General features: G+C 37.0%; 1 protein-coding gene across 1 annotated transcript in view; it reads left to right on the forward strand.

Moving 5' to 3' along the window:
• The window catches only part of LOC115210907 (collagen alpha-6(VI) chain-like), a 134,426-nt gene that overhangs the window by 94,714 nt on the left and 19,609 nt on the right, over positions 1 to 20,103 (forward strand). Inside the window, exon 5 of the mRNA XM_029779684.2 lies at positions 7,418 to 8,011. Coding sequence (XP_029635544.2) covers positions 7,418 to 8,011 — 594 coding nt within the window. The remainder of the gene's footprint in view (positions 1 to 7,417; positions 8,012 to 20,103) is intronic.

Here is a 20,103-nt window from a genome sequence, read left to right on the forward strand (position 1 = left end):
GTGGTCTACGTTTATTTGTGGTGTCCTGTACTCATATATGCATGTATATATACATATAGATGTAGGTATCTCTCTTTTCTCTTTTACTTGTTTCAGTCATTTGACTGCGGCCATGCTGGAGCACCGCCTTTAGTCGAGCAAATCGACCCCGGAACTTATTCTTTGTAAGCCCAGTACTTATTCTATCGGTCTCTTATGCCGAACCGCTAAGTGACGGGGACGTAAACACACCAGCATCGGTTGTCAAGCAATGCTAGGGGGACAAACACAGACACACAAACACCCCCCCCTGCATACATATATACGACGGGCTTCTTTCAGTTTCCGTCTACCAAATCCACTCACAAGGCATTGGTCGGCCCGGGTCTATAGCAGAAGACACTTGCCCAAGATGCCACGCAGTGGGACTGAACCCGGAACCATGTGGTTGGTTAGCAGGCTACTTACCACACAGCCACTCCTGCGCCTATGTACATATATGTATGTATGTATGCATATATTTTATTTATTAAATTGTTATTATATGATTGAACGCCACGCGTCGTTTCTTCTTCTCCAAGTAAGTTTATATATATATATATATATATATATATATATATATATATATATATATAATATATATATATATATCTGAACAGAGAGAGACATACAGACAGACAGGCAGAGTGAGAGGAGGATGAGGAGGAGAGAGAGAGGAATATAGAGAAAGAGAGAGAGAGGGGGAGAAACAGACGTACAGAAAGTGACAAAGAGCTTTCGAAAGTGTTTCACTGGTAATTAAAGCTGTAGGTATTTATCGGAGCCTGTATAAGATTTGGTTTATGACTATAACAATTTTTATTAACATTTCTACTTTCTTCTCTGCATGAATGTCAAATTATTTATGCTTCGCTTTTCACATACACATTTCTTTAAACATTAATTCGACAAAAGACATAAAAATATAGGAATGGCATACAATTTTATATTATATTCCCGAATTATCAAACGAAAGTAATTACTGAACCGAGAATTGCATATTAATATAACTTGAAAGTTACCTCAAGTGAACAAATAACTATTTTTGTAATAATATTTTTCTTTTATCATAGTTGTGTTTTGAAACATTTTAAAACTAATGCTTCCAGACGGTGACATTCATAGTACAATAGCATAGTACTAATATAACTATTACAAACTTTCTAAGCACACCTTTAAACTTAAGGATTAGTAAATATCACCTATACACGCAACAAAAATATTGGATTTAAATGCGCCATTTAATAACGATCAAGACTTTCCATAAATCCCTGAGAAAAATAATATCAAAGTTTTATCACAGACAAGGTTACCGAAGCAATGAGAATCAAAAAACAGAAATTCCACACACACATAAAAATTATCCGAACACACCAAGTTAATGTAATTTCAGTATCATCATACCCAACAAAGACGCTTGTTTATAAATGATGTTGAGCACTGGGAGAAACTATATCAGTTTGCAAAATTTTCTCCAAATCATACTTTACCGTCTTAAGTCAAAGCAAGTCACGTTGAGTAATATAATTCATATTTGTAAGTATGATGAGATGGTCACAGCTGAAATGATTTTAATCACATGTCTGCACAATCAGAGCTTATCTAGTGTTATATAACAAAACAACAACCTAATATAAAATTATGTTGAGTTACCAATACATTCTACCTTCCTTCCACAACTGTAGAAAATTAGTGACCTCAAACATCATCAGATGAAGAAAACTTTAGTAGCCATTGCACAATATTACAATGATGTGTTAAACATTGCATTTAAGAATTTGTTTCTTTACCCATCAAACCCTTTTATCTCTCACTCTACAGAGATATACCATGATATTTGGAAACATGCCTCAGTGTGCCCCTCTCCAAAGAAATGCAACACCTCTGACCCATCCAACTATTATCATTTACTCTCACTTCCAACAACTTCAAGGTAATGACGACAGTATTAACAATATCTATCATTTTCTATCATTTTCTACTCCTGATAACCTACTCTTTTATGTTACACATCAATGTGATCTCACTTGAGAGGAGTTTATAAAAAATTACGTTTTTACCTTAGACATCAGCAATTCATTCGATTGTGTTTTGTATGCAAATCTATCAAACTTCCCACTTATATGCTCCATCCATTTCTCATCTCTTCGATTGATAGTTTTCCATCAGATTGCACTACTGCTGCATGTGTTGGTGGAGTTCTTTCTGCTTTAGTCTCAATCAACTTAGGTGTTCCCACTGTCCAATTTTGTCCGCTACCCTTCTCCTTCAGCACATCAATTCCTTACTTTTAGTCACTTCCTAAAATACCCTTTTTTATGCTGGTAGTACGATCCTTCATTCTTCCTTAAATTCCCCTATCCCTGTATCATCCACAAGCAACCTAGACACCATACGCCAAATCTGCACTGATTCCGTAAACAGAGACCTGATCTTGAACGCATCCTCCAGAGGAATCAGGTCAACTTTAAACACTACTCATATCAAGAAAGCGACTACCACATTTCCCTCTGTATTTATGGTACTCAATCACAGCCTTCACAATCGCCCCAAATGCTGGGCCTTACTATCACTGATGATCTCTCCTGGCGAATGCGCATTCTTAGCTTAGCTAGGACTAGCATTCCTCTTTAGGGTCAGAAGATATTTCAGCCCCCAACAGTTGAGCAAGGTTGAAGCGAAGCCCATAGTCGAATACTGTTCCAACATCTGGGACATTACTGCTGCCATGCATGCCAATCTTCTGGAAGGCCCTTCGCTGGATGCAACTAATAGGTACTCTATTACTAACGGGTACAGTGTAACCTTGTGCTGTCTCCGCAATCTGTTTTAAAGAAAATACTACCGGTATTATAGTGGCCTCTATTCCTCGGAACCGACCGTTCTCACGTCTACCACTCATGCAGCCCGGCCCACCGTTTTCTACGCCTATCAACAAGCTTAATATGTAAGGCTCTCTTAACCCCACGATATCCACTATTCTCAGTCCTTCATTCTCAGAATATAGGTATTTTGGAATTTCATCCCCATTCATAATTTTCTTGTAGGTGTTGACTTCCAACAGTTAAAACAGAACGTTAACAGTATCAATCTGTTCATGGGCCCTACCCCATTCTACAAACTCAGCAAATCGAAAAAGGAGATTTAAATAAAAATAAAATATATCCAGAACCAGGGAATTATTTTGCCCCACCGTGACGCTATAGAATTTAAATGTATCATCCAGTAAATCCATAAATATCATATGCGAGCATTTCCCACACAATCATATTTAGTGCCGCAAAACTACCATTTGGTTTTCCACCCCCTTCTCCCTTACCACAATAACACTTGTAGGTAGACTTTTCTTTAAATTAATAGACAAGCATTTCACTAGCTCCCATAGGTACGGACCCATTTTCAACAGGCACAACGTTTGAGTCTCGTCTAGCTGCTCCCCCAATTTTAAGAGCCTCCAAGTTATCACTCCTAGGTCATAGGAAGAGGCAGGTTGTTCATGCAGGGACCGCAACAGTTGCCCGGTAAGGTGCCACTGCGAAAGCAAAGAGTTCGTCTATCAAGCCGAAGTATTAGCGAGCCCTGGCAATACCACCGGCAGGAGCAATAACGACTGTAGACACGAGAGCGGAGCCAACAACACCGCCAGCATCGCTGCTTCGTCTCCCATCAACACACACATCACACCCCATCACACAGCACAATTACTCCGTTGATGACTTTTAAGAGCAGGGTTTAAAACACAAGTGACTGATATTATTCATGTTTCGTCTATATCTTTGCGCCTTGGAATCTGATTCCGAAGGAATGTTTTTTGTGTACTAGTATATGGCTTTGAAGGCCAGATATTTCTTACAAGATTTGTGACATATGGCACAAGTCGTTAGAGGTGGTTGGTATCCATGATTATTACCTACGCTAGCCAAAATAAGTTTAAGATCGTTAATTTATTTTTAACAAAACTGTATAAAATTATTTTACTTTTCACAGTTTATGTAGAATTTTTTTTCTCTTTCGTATGATATAGGTTGTATGTATCTTTCTGCAATTTGAAAATTTTTAATGCGCAATTAATTCAAATGATCAAAAATCGTCGGCAAAATTTTGTTTAAGACCGTACTAAGATTATGCTATGGAACTAGATACGAATAATAAATTTTTGTTCGTTGATCATTTGTGCTGTAAATGTTCAATTTAAACAAAATAATGTTAGTATGGTCTTAAACATATTTTGCCGACAATTTTTAATCATTTGAATTAATTGCGTATTAAAATTATTCAAATTGTAGAAAGATATATACAACCTATATCATAGGAAAGAGAAAAAAAATTCTACATAAACTGTGAAAAGTAAAATAATTTTATACAGTTTTGTTGAAAATAAATTAACGATCTTAAACTTATTTTGGCTATATATATATAGGCGCAGATGAAACTGTGTGACTGTGTGACAAGAGGTTTGCTTATATTATAAATATATATATATATGTGTGTGTGTGTGTGTGTGTGTGTGTGTGTGTGTGTGTGAGAGAGAGAGAGAGAGAAACCATGTCTGTGTTTGTCCCCCAGCACCACTTGACAACCAGTGATGGTTTGTTTACGTTCCCATAACTTAGCAGTTCAACAAAAGATATGATAGGATAAATACTGGGATTGATTCATTCGAATAAACAATTTTCTAGGTGGTACCCCAGCGTGGCTGCAGTATATTGACTGAAACAAGATAAAATGGTAAACAGATATACCCTGAGTTTCTGCCTTATTATGGAATGCCTGGTTTGGGGTTGAGAATGCAGTGCTCCTCTCTCTCTCTTTAGATTCCAATGAATAAAGCAATTCCAACACATTTCCAGTTTAAGTCAACTATTTCTCATCGAAATTTGTCATTTTTTCCTATGGTTAATTTTATCAATTTCTGTCTTTATCCATTTCAGGATTCTAGAACTTAAGCTTATCACAAATACGGTTCCAGCGATCTTAACGGAAATCAAATTCCTTCCATAAAATTTGGACTTTGGGAAAAGTTTTTAACCAGTGTAGTTTTTTTGTGCAATTTCTCGATGATGTATTGCCTTGCAATATATCATCTAACTTCAGGATTCCTCAATGCTTGTAGTCATCATCACTTATGTCATTCAATCGTTCTCTAAATCACAATTCGATGCAAGTTACGTGGAATATTTTCTCTCGTTTCATATTAACTCCCATAAACTGTCTCGGCGATTCTTGTGGTTCAGACTTTGCAAACAATTTCATATGGTCCATAAGCTACAGATAGTTTGAGGATGAGTTTGGAGTATCTTTGCCTGACCCTACTTTCACCTTTCTCAGAACTAGTGATATTGATATGAGAGTGGTGATAAAAAGTAATAGGGAAAAAAAGTCGACAGATCGACCTGAAAATGCTTCTCTTCGTGTCCCCATTGCCTAGTGATTTGTTACATGAGAACAGATTAGCGTGTCAATTATCCATTCTACATCTTACCAATTTCATTAAATTATTTGCAACACCAAACAACTTCATAGATTCATGAATCCACGAATGAGGCACCATATGAATTTTTTTAATCGGATTCCATCATATTGAAGACTTTCTGAACTTTACAGACTTTCAGAAGAAGCTAGTACTGCTTATCAAACGCTTAATATCTACACCCTGTACACAATACTTCTTATGAGCTTGCATTTTGTTATGTCTTCTCAGAAAGTATACCAGTGAGGCGCTTCTAAAGCACGCTTAAACAAGGAGAAGGTTTGTAATTTCCCAGCTACAAAATATTTCGTGGAGTCCTACAGAGTAAGAGTGAACTGCCCTTCAGCCATCCAACTTGGTGTCTTCACTCCAATCAACGAATTAAGATATTCACAAAAATAGTATTGATTGAGTTAAAATTAATAACCCGTAATCCTGGATATCGTCTGAATCTGAACCTTTCCAGTTGGTAATTTTTTAACCGGGATACTGGTACTACTTTGAAATATTATCAAACCACTAAGTGCTTACAATGAGATTCAGAATAGTTTCCTACAAGTCGTCCTAGAAGGTCAATGCTTTGTACGGTAGATGGCAAATGTTTAACGTCAAACTCTGGAAAAATATCTTCTTTCGATTACTATTAGTCATTTCTGTTAAAAATGTATTCTCTCTGTGTTATTTGAGATTCGTATTCTTTGTAATTAATTTGCCGTTTCAGCTCTTCCATAGTAGTAGGTCAAATTTCTAAGCCGCTATTTTTTGTCCAGGCTCTCTTTTTCATCTTCTCTTTTTCTTTATTCCTCTATGCCAACTATCGATTCTCTTAAAACTTTGCTTTCTATCCTTCGCATCAACTATAACTCTATAATGTTATTGTCTTTCCAATACTTTATAATCAGTTCTCTCATCTATGATGACTTCTAATGAACATGATTAGCAGTTATGGTTTCTTTCCACAGTTTGTACCCTTCGACAGTATTGAGATTGTGCAACATAATTATGGTCTGTTTTATGCTTGCCGTTCGATGTTATTAATTCCTCCCCATCTAAATTATTTAAACCTGCTTTTCTTCTTACTCTTCAGTATCTCTTTTTCATACCAACCTGCACGAAATTGTAGGTCTCTCATAAACGTATCCACTTAAACATGAATTCCTTTCATGGATTTGATTGTCTATTTGATAGAACTAATCTGTACATTTCAAGCAGTTTTAGGATAATTACTGTGTTCATCGTACGTGGCAATGAGAAATCTGCCGGGTTTCATCATTGGTTCTAACTTTATTCATACCACTGTAGAATAAATTATCTTTTGATGCTTTCACTCTTCAGAAGCTCATGAGTTTAAAGTTACACAACCACCGGTGTTTTTTTATTGATTCATTATATCTGGAGGATTGCCAGCTAAGGTTTAAGAAGCTCTCTCTTGGTGAGACGGTACGTCATAATCTCAGGGTAGTTATTATCTATTATCTAAGGGCGGCGAGTCCGTTGTTTTGTCTGACTTGGTCACTCTGCCACTCATTTAACTGGATAACCGTGTCGAGAAATTCGTTTCCAGCGGAAGTTTTAATGGTTCCATAATTTTCCACAGAGTTACAATGTCATGTATTTCGTAGAGTAACGTATAAGTCAAGGAAGAAGATGGAAATATCAATATAGCAAAAGTTTAATATCGAACCACATTATATAGAAATGATTGTGTGTGATTAATTACACAACCCATATTGAATAGGGAGGAGTGACACCTCATCACATACTTACCAGCCTGTTCTATTATACATGACGTTTATGAAATCTAAAATTGTATAGGCATGTTAATGAAAAGCACTAAGTTCAAATTATTACATAATTTACCCTCGTATTATATTATTTTTATGCTTAACTTGAAATTATATAACGTATAATTACTGCCTTCTCTTACAGTATGTCGAAATATTATGGCTGATGTCTATTTTCTAATGGATTCTTCTTCGAGCATTCGAAAAACTGATTTCAGAAAGCAACTGCATATTTTAAGAAAAGTTATATCCAAATTTCAGCTAGGATCTAACAAAACACGTGTTGCCGTATCATTTTTTACTCACCAATTCCTTCCTGTATGGAAACTGAACGACTTACAAGATAAATCAGCGATTCTAAGACGTATTAAATCCCTAAAGTACCTGGAAGGCGCCACAAAAACTGGTTATGCTCTTTACAAAGTAAGAACACAAGGCTTTATATGGCAAAATCAGCAAAATGCTGATCAAATTTTAATTGTATTTACCGACGGTCAGTCGAGTGATTACAAACGGACGAGATACGAGGCAAAATTATTGAAGCGAAGAGGAGTTAAGATATTCGTCGTTGGAATTGGTCCCTACGTTGATAAGGAAGAGCTGAATAGCATCGCAAGTACACCGTCCATAGAATATGTGCATACTTTTGATAGTTTTAACTCTTTATCAATGACCAGCGGAATTCTGAATGTAAAAGCATGTTCAGCAGTGAAACAGATGTTTTTTAATGACCAAAATGGTAAGTTTTTGCTTAAATGCATTTAATGAAATTTTTGTTTTGCAATATAATGAATATAATGTATGTATCATGTATGATAGGAATGAAATTTGTACTTTTATTGTGACGGGTCATATTTATATCTTGTAATTTCTTTTGAAACTCTGCAAAACAAATTCATTGAAATTTATCAGTGAATATATATGTACTGAATGAACGAGAACTGTTTTGTGCATTCAGTATGAATTGTTTAGGAGTTAGAATTTACGGAGTATTCTAGATTGCCGAATTTTAAACCGGCGTAATTAGATTCAAATCATATCCTTGTTTCTTTTCTTAATTGGTAGAAAAAGACTGATATAACATGTTTGTTGACTGCTAGTCACTAGCTGTTAATGATTATTACCTAACTAAATGCTTAATGATACACCACCAGGTCTGAGAATCAAACTCACGGCCATATAATCGTGAATCCAACACCTTAACCACCTGACCCCGTACCTTCATATATATCCTCTAGGTCGGGTTAGGCCAGGTATGGGAATATGTGCAATTGCAGAGCTTTGCTGCATTCACTATTTGTCGGTATATTCCTGGGTCCTCTCAGGCGACCCGTTGAGTAGAGTCCCAGGCAATCCCTATCTCCACAAGATACCTCCTTATCTGTCGCGACCATGTGTCAAGTGGTCGACCAACGCGAGACGCCAACCCAACCTGATCCTCAATAGTTCCTCCAATACCCTCAAACAATAAACCACGAAGTCTTCCATTTCTCACCTTTTTATATGCAGAAACATATCTCGAATTTTTAAAACACACTACATTATGCTCCATTTCGAAGAAAGGTAATCTGAAGTGTCTAGGTTGCATTTAAGCGATGCTTGTCCTGGTGGCCATACCAAAGGTATATAAGCACCACAATATGTAAACACCATTAGGTATAAACTCAATAGGACATATATCATTGTTCTATTGGATGGGTAGTAAAGATCATGCACTGTGGTCAAGATAAATTCGTCAAATTTAGAAAACAGAACATTTATGGAGAACTAATAAAAAACAGCTCTTATTCACTATATTGATTTTTATTTGTACGTATTATCATAGGTGCATTGAGCTATGTAACAATACATTTGCATAAACGAACAAAGCCAACTGATTTCCAATCTCCAAATACATTCGGTTAGAGTAGTGAAAACATTTCAGGTAGCGCTAGAACTTAACTTCTCAGAGGGAAACGGTAAAGATTTGTAGAGATCACCTAAATATGGAAAGTCTTTGAAGAGCATTTACCAAACTTCGGTATCCATAGCTATACTATATTTCAAACTGTCATCATTGAATAGATCCAAAGGACTCCATCAAATGTTAGGACAAAACTTTTCAATATATTATCTATGAAACTAATAAATCTACATGGAGTGGATTTAAATGAATTTAAGAAGCACCTGGATACTCTATTACCTACGATTCCAAACGAACCAGTGCCAGACAAGAAATGTGCAACTAAGCGGCATCAGACTCCTTTATTTACCAAAAGCTACAGTCCTTCCTGAAAGTTAAAAGTACTGTAGAAATAGTACAAGATCCACTCTAGCTTAGCTGTAGTCATCAAGCTGAATTGAAACTAATAAAATAATATGAATATATATATATATATATATATATATATATATATATATATATATATATATATATATATATATATATATATATATATATATAAATATAGTTGAAACATTCTACTAAAAATTATTCAAGGCGGTGCCACAGCATGGCCGCAGCTAAATGACTGAAACAAGTAAGCACACACACACACACACACACACACACACACACACACACAAGCACACATTTAAAACTGTGTTTCTTTTGGACATGTACAGACATGCAACTTTGCTCTTTGATCAGAATTTAGATTCGGAATGCATACCAATTTTAAGAAGAAAAGAAATTAAGCTTAGATAATTTCTTTTCTTCTTTATTTTGTATTTTGCCTAGTTTGGAGAAATAGAATGCCAGTCAAACTGCGAAATGAGTCTGCATAGAGTCAACTACTAATCAAACAACAATTCACGGTGACAAAAATACTCGTGCTGGCGATTTGCCGAACTGTAAGGCTGCTTGTCCTAGCACCGCAGTACATCATATCTATCAACTTGTATTATCCAGCATCGAACTATTTCCTGAGGAACAGAACAAGATAACCAGTTTTATCCATTCTGGTCTCTCACAGTTCTTTGATAGGTGCTTGGTACCATATGCAGACTTGACTGGTTGGAAGAATATAGCCACACATTAGGCAGCAGAGGATTATCTTAATAGCATTTTCTTTGACCTCGGTAGTTAGAAGAATTAGGTGGAATCCTCTGTGCCCGAGCAGTCTGATACTGAAGATATTCTTAAGATATGAATAAAATATTTCTCAGACATTTTTCACAATCTACCAGCAACAGATGAGAATGTTATAGAAGACTTGCCGCAACTCTATGCAATTGAAAAAACGTGGATAATAATCTGTATACAGAGGAAGTAAAAAATGAGAATAAACAGAACAACTAAAGAAGACCAATCGGGAGGTGATGTTATACGAATGCACAAAGATGGAAGCCCTTAACAATTATCAAGCCTATCACATAGCGCATCGATGTTCGTCTCCATTTTGGATTAAAATGGAGACGATCACCGATGTTCCATGAGATAGGCTTGATAATTGTTAAAGGCTTCCTTAACATGACACTAATGATAGCCTTAATCCACAAATAATCTTTATCCAACAATGTAGTGTTTTAGCTTTTTAGCTCTTATTTCTAGTAATGTAGGTATTCTAACACCCTAGACACATTTAGTGTCAATTATAGTTTTCCTTTTTGGTAAAACATTGCACACGGCTGTCTGTATTAAGTTTCAAGTCAAGCTTATGAAGAGATAAACCTGGATAATTTACTACTTGTAATTGGTCAACAACAGTGTCAATAGATCTATATGAAGGTACATTAACAGATCAAAGTTTATTGCATTCACTGTTATATTTTTCGGGGCTAGAATTGCTCTTTCACTCAACCATTTGCGATCCTTATGTTGTGCACTGAGATTTGGAAAAACTTTGTTTATAAGTTTTTTTTCTGATTTTACCATTGGATTTATTGCACCGTCATTGTCTACAAGTACTCTTCCTTCTCTCAGTCTTGAGCAAACTGCTCAGATAATCTATCACCTTGGAGATATGCTCGCATATTTGTTTCAAGCTTCAGTACTTTCACGCAGTACCAGATGCGTGAAGATTTAAAGCATGCACGAATTTCCTCAGATTTCGTTCCCTTTGGAATAATTGGAAGGGTTCGTCCAAAATCACCAGGTAGAACAACTGTCACACCTCACATTGGAGCATCACTATTTCGAATATCTCGCAATAACCTATCAACAGCTTCAACGGCTCTCCTCCTGGGGTATCTAGAAAGAATATTCCACCTTTCCGTGCCTAATGTTGTCAACAACTGCTTCGTATGCCTCTCTTTGATTTGGCAGTAGCTTTCATAATTTGCAAAATTATCAATGTTGTGATTTGTTTCTCTGGGCACTTCAGATGTTAGTCTGTTTTCATTGCCATGAGTAACTTTAGGAAGCCCGTAATTCTGGAGCACTTCTCCAATAGCCAGGAATTTGCCTTCTATGTTAATCAATACACTATTGTACTCAAAGCAATGTCAGGTAATCTCTGTGCACTTGATGCATATCATTTTCAGACAGTTCATCTTTATACTTTACCCATAAGCTGTTTGAATAACCAATTTCATAGTTTCTTTTTAATATAATAGCAAACAAGGAGCTAAGACTACTTGCAATATGAGATACGAAACCCTCAGAAAGTTCCATGTCCCATTGAGAGTCATCTTCCAGTAATCCAAGCTGAGGGTCAGCTTCACGATAGGTTTGACAGGTAGTATCATTAACAGTCCTTAAAGCATCGAAGGTTGTTGAACTCTTTCTTGTATGAAACAGCATCCTTAAGTAGACACATTCATGTTGATTAGGGTGAACTGTATAAACTCTTCCAAGAGCACCGTCAAATCTGATATCGGGATGATTTTCAACAAGAGCTCCTCTTTTTCGCCTCTTTCATTGCTTATCATCCAATGTGTAGCAAAATGGTAGCTAGTATCAATAAATTGTCCTTGCAAATAGATCATCACGGCAAAGTTTGAAATAAGCTGTTTGAGTAGTTTCTTTAGGAACCAATGATTGTCGAGCGGCAACTGTTGACTCGGTGGATAATGTTCATGTATTGGAAATCCAAATATTCTCCAAAATGCTTCATTGCTGATGATGTATCTGCCTTGTTGATATATACTCACTTCATCTTACAGATCTGTCTTTGTAGATTTTGAGCTGCTCTATTTCTCTCCATTTGTTGTCTTGATGATTTTCGTACAGCTGATTCCTGTTGACGAATAGTTGCTGTTATTATCCTATCATCAGCATGTCTTTTTGCTCTTAGTTTTTTCTGATTCATTTTTGTCCTTTTTCTTTCTTTTTAGAGTATTTCTTGTTGCTACTTTTCACTTTCATTCTCACTTTGTAGCTGCATTGTCCTAGCTTCATGAGACTTTCTTCCAAATGAAGGCCTTTTCTTCGGTGGCATTTTCTGCTTGAAGCTTCAAATGTCACGATTTACAAATCTAAACTGCTTTTATACAAACCTTCAACTCATAAAATAAAAATATGATTGCTTCACGGCATAGCAATGTAGCACTTCTGTATCAAACTTCACAAAACAAAAGTAATATTACTTCGATGCACTCAAAAACCAGTTAACTAATAATGTTCAAACTTACCAGGAAAGGTCCTTAGACTGCCGTACCAACTGCTGTATCAACTGCCCGACACCAACTGACTTCTATGTGTTCACTCAATACTAACATGTGAAGTAGCGAGTTCCGCCCTTCGTTGCCGCCCTCCTTTGTGCTTACTGCTGCGATGTGGATTCATCCGGTATTGCAGATAAAAATCTGTGTAGACGTTTTTTAAAGACTTCCATGTCTATACCTTGCAGATCCCTGATGTTCTGTGTTAGGGCATTAAAAAGTTGTGGTCCCTTGAATCCCGAGCTGTTACAATATTAGGTTCGTATCCTTGCTGGAGAAGATGGGACCTTTGGTACTGAGTAGTGCCGACCACTTCGAGGATTGTTGTAGATTTCTACTCTGAAATTTGGAGCTAGATCCTTCATTATTTTCCATATGTATAGCACTGCATATCTCTCATGTCTCCTCCCAAGGGAGTAGAGTCCCAGTTCGTTCAACCTCTCCCAGTAGCCCATGTGTTTTACTAAGTCTATTTTCTTTGTGTAGTGGTGTTGAATCGCCTCTAGTTTCGCGATTTACTTTATACTCTCTGGGGACCACAGCTAGGAGTCCAGACGACTGAGGAAAAGGTTCTCCAAAGCATTGTGTCTCTGTTCCTGGTCCTGAAGAATCTACGGGTCCAACCAGCCACACGCCTGCATAGTGTTGCCATCTGAGCAATGTGCACATGGATAGTTGTGTCGTTGCTCATGTGGATTCCCAGATCACGCACGGACTCTAACTCTGGGGTTATATTGCCTGCTGCCCCCGTGTTCTTCAGCTGTAGTTTGTTTGTGGGCTGATAGCGGAGTGCTTGAAATTTTGCGCTATAGAACTGCATATTATTCTCATCAGCCCATTTATATATTGCGTTCAGGTCACTCTGCAGTCTTACGATGTCAGTAGGATATTAGAGCGCCTGCGATACATTTGTATCATCGATGTAGCTAGTGAATGTGGTTAACACTATAGCTGAGGGAATGTCCGAGAGAGCAATCATAAACACTGGTGGTTTTACCACTATTCCCTGGGGGACTCCACTGAGGATTGGTGTCGCTTCAGAGAGAGCACCATTTGCTGTGTCAGTCTGACGTCTGCTCTTCAGGAAATCATGTAGCCACTCTCCCAGTCTACCAGCGATACCGAGGTCATGCAATTTGTGGCATATCATCCCATGGTCGACTCTGTCAAATAATATCTAGAAATATATATAATATATATTTAGATATCTGTATCTATAAAAGGCAGGATGTATGTGAGTGTGTGTGTACGTGAATGTAATTTATGCACATCCACAAATTAGCACGCACGTCGCTCCAATTTTAGGAGGACATTCGTCACCATCATACCTGGGTTTTGTCAACTTATTATTTTCCCGAGGCACCAGCGGATAGCGGTAAAAATCTATTTTCAACCATAACGTTTAGCAATTTTGAAGTTTACTAACATGAGTTAAGTCCCTTCTTGCCATAGCCAAAATGTGTGTATGAGGGAGGGAGAGAGAGAGAAGTTGTGTGTTGATGTATGCGTATGTGTGTGTGTGTGTGAAGAAGAGAGAGTGTTTCACAGCGTCTAACAAAAAAAGTAAAGAAAAAGTATGTGTAAGGGAGAGGGGGAGAGGGTTTGACAGCGTCTAACAAAAAGGATAAAGAAAAAGTGGGAGAGAGAGGGAGAGTAAGTGCATAAAAATATAAAAATGTAAAATGTTTTTTTTTAAACACGAGATATAGTCTTCAAATTTTGGATGTTTTTGAAAGACAATATTTTATAATCAGATTATATATACTTTCTTACACAATTAAACTATATTTATTTTAAGTCGTTTATTTATTTTAGATCGTTCATTATTTTCCTACCATTCACACACACACATTAATTTGTACGCCATAGAGCAGGGGTGGGCAAACTACGGCCCGCGGGCCGCATGCGGCCCGCCATGGGTTTTCATGCGGCCCGCCAAGATCTTTTATGAATCCCAACTTCTATGCAGATACTTCGTAACTGTTTCAGTTGTACGGTAATTCACAATAGTTTGCATTTTATTTCAGTTCACTGTTTCGTGCCTTCACAAAATTGTCCGCTGTTTGTTTGTTTCAGCTACTGTGAAGCGAAGAAAAATTTCGAGAAATATTCCCATGATATCATAATAAAATACATTTCCGGGTGAAGATATGGTTGTCCATAATATTAAGATGTGGTTGTCCACAATTAGTGCAGATTTTACTAGGAAAATTCCGTTCCTGGCAATTTGTAAGCAATAACAGGCTGTCCAAAATAACCGAGGTTCCTGTAATAATTTCAACTATAGGAGCAAATAACCGAAAAACATGAACCCGATACTCTAAAAAATAAATTAAATCACTTAAACCAGGAATATTTCACAAAATTTCCTTTCAATCAATTGTGTGTTTATAGGTCTATAACCGCCTTTAAAAATATTTTCACTTGATTTTTATAAATGAGGCCCGCCAAGGTTCCAAAAACGCACTGTGCGGCCCGCGATCAAAAAAGTTCGCCCACCCCTGCCATAGAGTTTTGTTTTGATTTTACACCGAAGAAAAAAGTGTTTTGTTGAGAATCCATTTACTTAACAACGAAGAAATAAAGAGACAGGTAATAATTTGTCAGTGAATTACACAATATAAATGGGTACAATTTCCGAGGCTTCCACCACACTCAGCCTGTTTTTCGGACCACAAAAAGGGTTTTGTAGCATATTAGGAGGCCAGAGTAGTTGATTCCATGCAAAAAAAAAAAAACGATTTTGTTTTCTTAGTGAAAATCGTGCGAGTGTTAATCTATAAACTTACCAACATTTTCCCCATTCATTTCTGTTTATGAACATGTATACGAGCAAAACAACATATATGCAATTGATGTACGTACGTGTATGTGTGTTGCCCATATATATTTATATTATATATATATTATATTTCTGTAACCTGGGCATGTATATATATATACATATATATATATATATCTATATATATATATACGACGGGCTTCTTTCAGTTTCCGTCTACTAAATGCACTCACAAGACTTTGGTCGGCCCGAGGCTATAGTAGAAGACACCTGTAAAAGGTGCCACGCAGTGAGACTGAACCCGGAAACATGTGGTTGGGAAGCAAGCTTCTTACCACACAGCCACTGTAAGCGTCTAGTGTGAGGCGCTCATTTCAACTAGGTTTCCGAAACTGTCACCCATCTAAGTACTCACTAGGCTCGACGTTGCTTAACTTCGATGATAAGACAAGATCCGGTGCATTCAATGTGAAATGGCCGTGTATGTATATATATATATATATATATATATATATATATATATATATATATATATATTATATATATATATATATATATATATATATATATATATATATATTATATATATATATATATATATATATATATATATACATAATTCTAAAGGGTCGAAACAAACCCGAGCAACGCCGGGCAATACTGCTAGTATATATATATATATATATATATATATATATATATATATATACTAGTTTGTTTCGACCCTTTAGAATTGGAATTTTTGAAAAGTAAAAATTTTGCATTATGTAGATTTCAGTGAACATTTTTCTAGTTGAAATACACCGAAAAATGGCAACACAGCAGTCAAAAAATCGTAAAAAATAGGGATTTTCATAGAAAAAAAGCACATTTTTGATGTAAATAATTTTTGGCGTTAACATGGTCCGATTTGAATTTTTTCTTCTATGGAATGAAGAGCAAGCCTTCTTCTAGCATACTCTCAATTTTAGTCAACTAGTGCTGCAGGTTCTCGGATAGTGTTCGTTACCAAGCCTGCCACACACAGACAACTTCTGCTTCATATATATATATATATATATATATAATATATATATATATATATATATATATATATATCTTTTTTTTTTATCTTTTACTTGTTTCAGTCATTTGACTGCGGCCATGCTAGAGCACCGCCTTTAGTCGAGCAAATCGACCCCGGGACTTATTCTTTGTAAGCCCAGTACTTATTCTATCGGTCTCTTTTACCGAACCGCTAAGTGACGGGGACGTAAACACACCAGCATCGGTTGTCAAGCAATGCTAGGGGGACAAACACAGACACACAAACACACACACACATACATATATATATATATATACGACAGGCTTCTTTCAGTTTCCGTCTACCAAATCCACTCACAAGGCACTGGTCGGCCCGGGGCTATAGCAGAAGACACTTGCCCAAGATGCCACGCAGTGGGACTAAATCCGGAACCATGTGGCTGGTTAGCAAGCTACTTACCACACAGCCACTCCTGCGCCTATATATATATATATATATATATATATATATATATATATATATATATATATATATATTTTATTTTTCTAATTCATATATATATATTTCATGCAATTTACGCATGCTTGCACGCGTGGTGAACACAGTTCACGTCAAACAGCTGACTGAGTAAAGTTCATTATTCAATGCATGGGACAAGGCCTAAACAAACACATTATCGATTTTTGCACTTGCGTGATGAATTTCGGAACAGAAATAGCGCAGTTCAATTTTCATTCATCTAAACTTTAAGTGACCCATTTTTGGAGGTTCTACGATTTGTTGGCTAGGAGGAGATGTGCCGGGAAGTTAAACACACAGACACACACACACAGATACACACACAGATACACAAGTTGAGTTTCATATATATAGATATATAACAACTTTTCTCTTTTATCTAAAGGTATTGATATAAAAAATGTTTAAAGCAACTAACAAAAAGATGTTGTTTATTTACTTAGCTTATCGGAGGAAGAATTCCGTAATAAATATGAAGAGAAACTTAGAACTACAATAACTACAACCTATATAGCCCCATAAATATAGAGTTAGGCTATAATAATGGATATCTATTACTAGTTTTTCAGAGATAACCAAATATGAAGTTACTAAAATAAGGATTATTCGCAGTAACTAACACGTAGATGTCCCTATATACGTATATTATGGAAGGAAGATCTCAGTAAATAAAATAGGATAAGCAAAAACAAGAGTTGAGTATCTACCCACCATAAGATGTAGTCAATATTATTTTTTTTAGATAAAGGACTATAAATAGTATATATACAAACCTAGACTTAACTTTGACATCTCATTAAACCTTAAATCCGGATTATACTATCCCTACAGGAAACTAAATGAAATCACTAAATATGTTAGCAAATTCTCCAATCACCCCACCTCCTCCGTTAGCAATTCTTTAGCTAAAAGTATTCCATGTAGAATTACGCAACTCTCGATGAATGAAGATATTTTCAATTCATACTCTCATTTTTACAATTCAGCTCTTTCTAACGCAAGATATAAACCGTAAGTTGTATATGAAATCTCTGCTGCCACTGGCTCATATATTAGCAATGACATGTGTAGTGGGGTGCAGATGGTGATAGTAATGTAGTGGCACGTGGCCGTCTAAGTAAGAGAAATCTAGATGACGTTATCACTCCGACTTCTATAAATTCTGGCAGAAATATAGGCCTAAATAAATCACCCATAATTAACAATGAATCACTTAGAAAAAGCATGGTTATTGATGATATTAACCATTCAAATGGGGATACTGGTATAAAAAAATTCGGTAAAAATAAAGGCAGTAAAAGTAAAAATCTAAATAAAAATGATAAAAATAACAACAACAACAACAACAACAACAACAACAACAATAATAATACATTACTTACATTATTTATATTTGACGGATATTCGTCCTCATCTTGTTTGTTGTTAACACATTTTCGGCTGACATACGAGGGGCGTTCAATAAGTAATGCCCCTGATCCACTTCCCATAGAAGTAGAGCAACGAAACTTGGCACAGTTATTAGTCTTTTTCTACATAGAAACCAACCAGAGTTACGCATTTCTACCATCGTTTGATGCAGCTCTGGAGACCGTTTTTGTAGAAGACCCCAGCTTGGTCCTCCAACCACGACGTGACGTCAGAAATCAAGGCTGCATCATCTGGGAAACGCTTTCCTTTCAAAAACAACTTCATGGCTGGGAAGAGGTGAAAATCCGAGGGTGCAAGGTCAAGAGAGTAGGGGCATGGGGGAGGAGTTCATAGCCGCACGCCTGTGCTTCTGATCTGGCGACCATCGAGTTGTGGACCGGAGCGTTGTCCTGCAGGAGGAGGATGCCTTTGCTGATCTTGCCCCGCCTCTTGATTTTGATAGCTTCTCTTAATTTCCTCAAAAGTGAAGCATAATAGGCTCCTGTAATTGTGGTACCCTTTGCCAGGAAATCTGTCATCACTACTCCGTCCTGGTCCCAGAAGACTATGAGCATGACCTTGCTAGTGGGGGGCTGCACCCTTGCCTTCTTTGGAGGAGGTAAGTCACGGTGCTTCCACTGCATTGACTGGGCTTTTGTCTCTGGATCATAGTGATGGACCCAGGTTTCATCCTGTGTAATCAGTCTTTTGAAAAATGTTGACTCATCTTCTTGGCACATCTCCAAATTCATCCTCGAGCACTCGACGCATTCTTGCTTCCGGAAAGGTGTGAGCAGCCTGGGAATCCATCTGGCAGACACCTTTTGCATATGCAAATGGTCATGAATGATTGGTTTCCACAGACCTGGTACTAATCTTGACCTCGTGGGCTATTTGCCGAATAGTTATGTGTCGATCTTCCAAAATGGCAGCCTCAACTTGATGGACAGATGCCTCATCAATAGCACTAGGGGGCGACCAGATCTGGGAGCTGTTTCCACAGAGTTCCGACCATGTTTGAATTCACAATGCCAGCGTTTTACAAGGTCATATGATGGGGCATCCTCACCATAAGTTACTTTTATTTCATCAAAAGTCTCCCGTGGTGTGCATCCTTTCAAATATAAAAAGCGGATCACTGCCCGACACTCAACAGGCTCCATTTCACACTTGACTCAGTTCAAACACCTGTAAATCAGAAACCACAATTAGTTCAGAGCTGTAATTTACTACTTAATCTATAGAGATATAGATAATTGCACATGCAAAATTTCAGCTAGATCAAACAATTGCAAGTGGGTCAGAGGCATTACTTATTGAACGCCCCTCGTACCCTCCAGCCTTCATCAGGTGTCTTGGGGAAATTTTGAACCTGGGTTCTTATTCCTAAGGTATTTTTTGATGTTGCTAATATTATTAAAGTCACTGCCTGGAATAGAACTCGGAATCTTCGGGTTAGTAGCCCGCGCTCTTAACCACTACGCCATATGCTCGTGGGCATATTTAGGGA

This window comes from Octopus sinensis, linkage group LG4 (assembly GCF_006345805.1).
Source record: "Octopus sinensis linkage group LG4, ASM634580v1, whole genome shotgun sequence".
NCBI classification, from domain to species: Eukaryota; Metazoa; Mollusca; class Cephalopoda; order Octopoda; family Octopodidae; genus Octopus; species Octopus sinensis.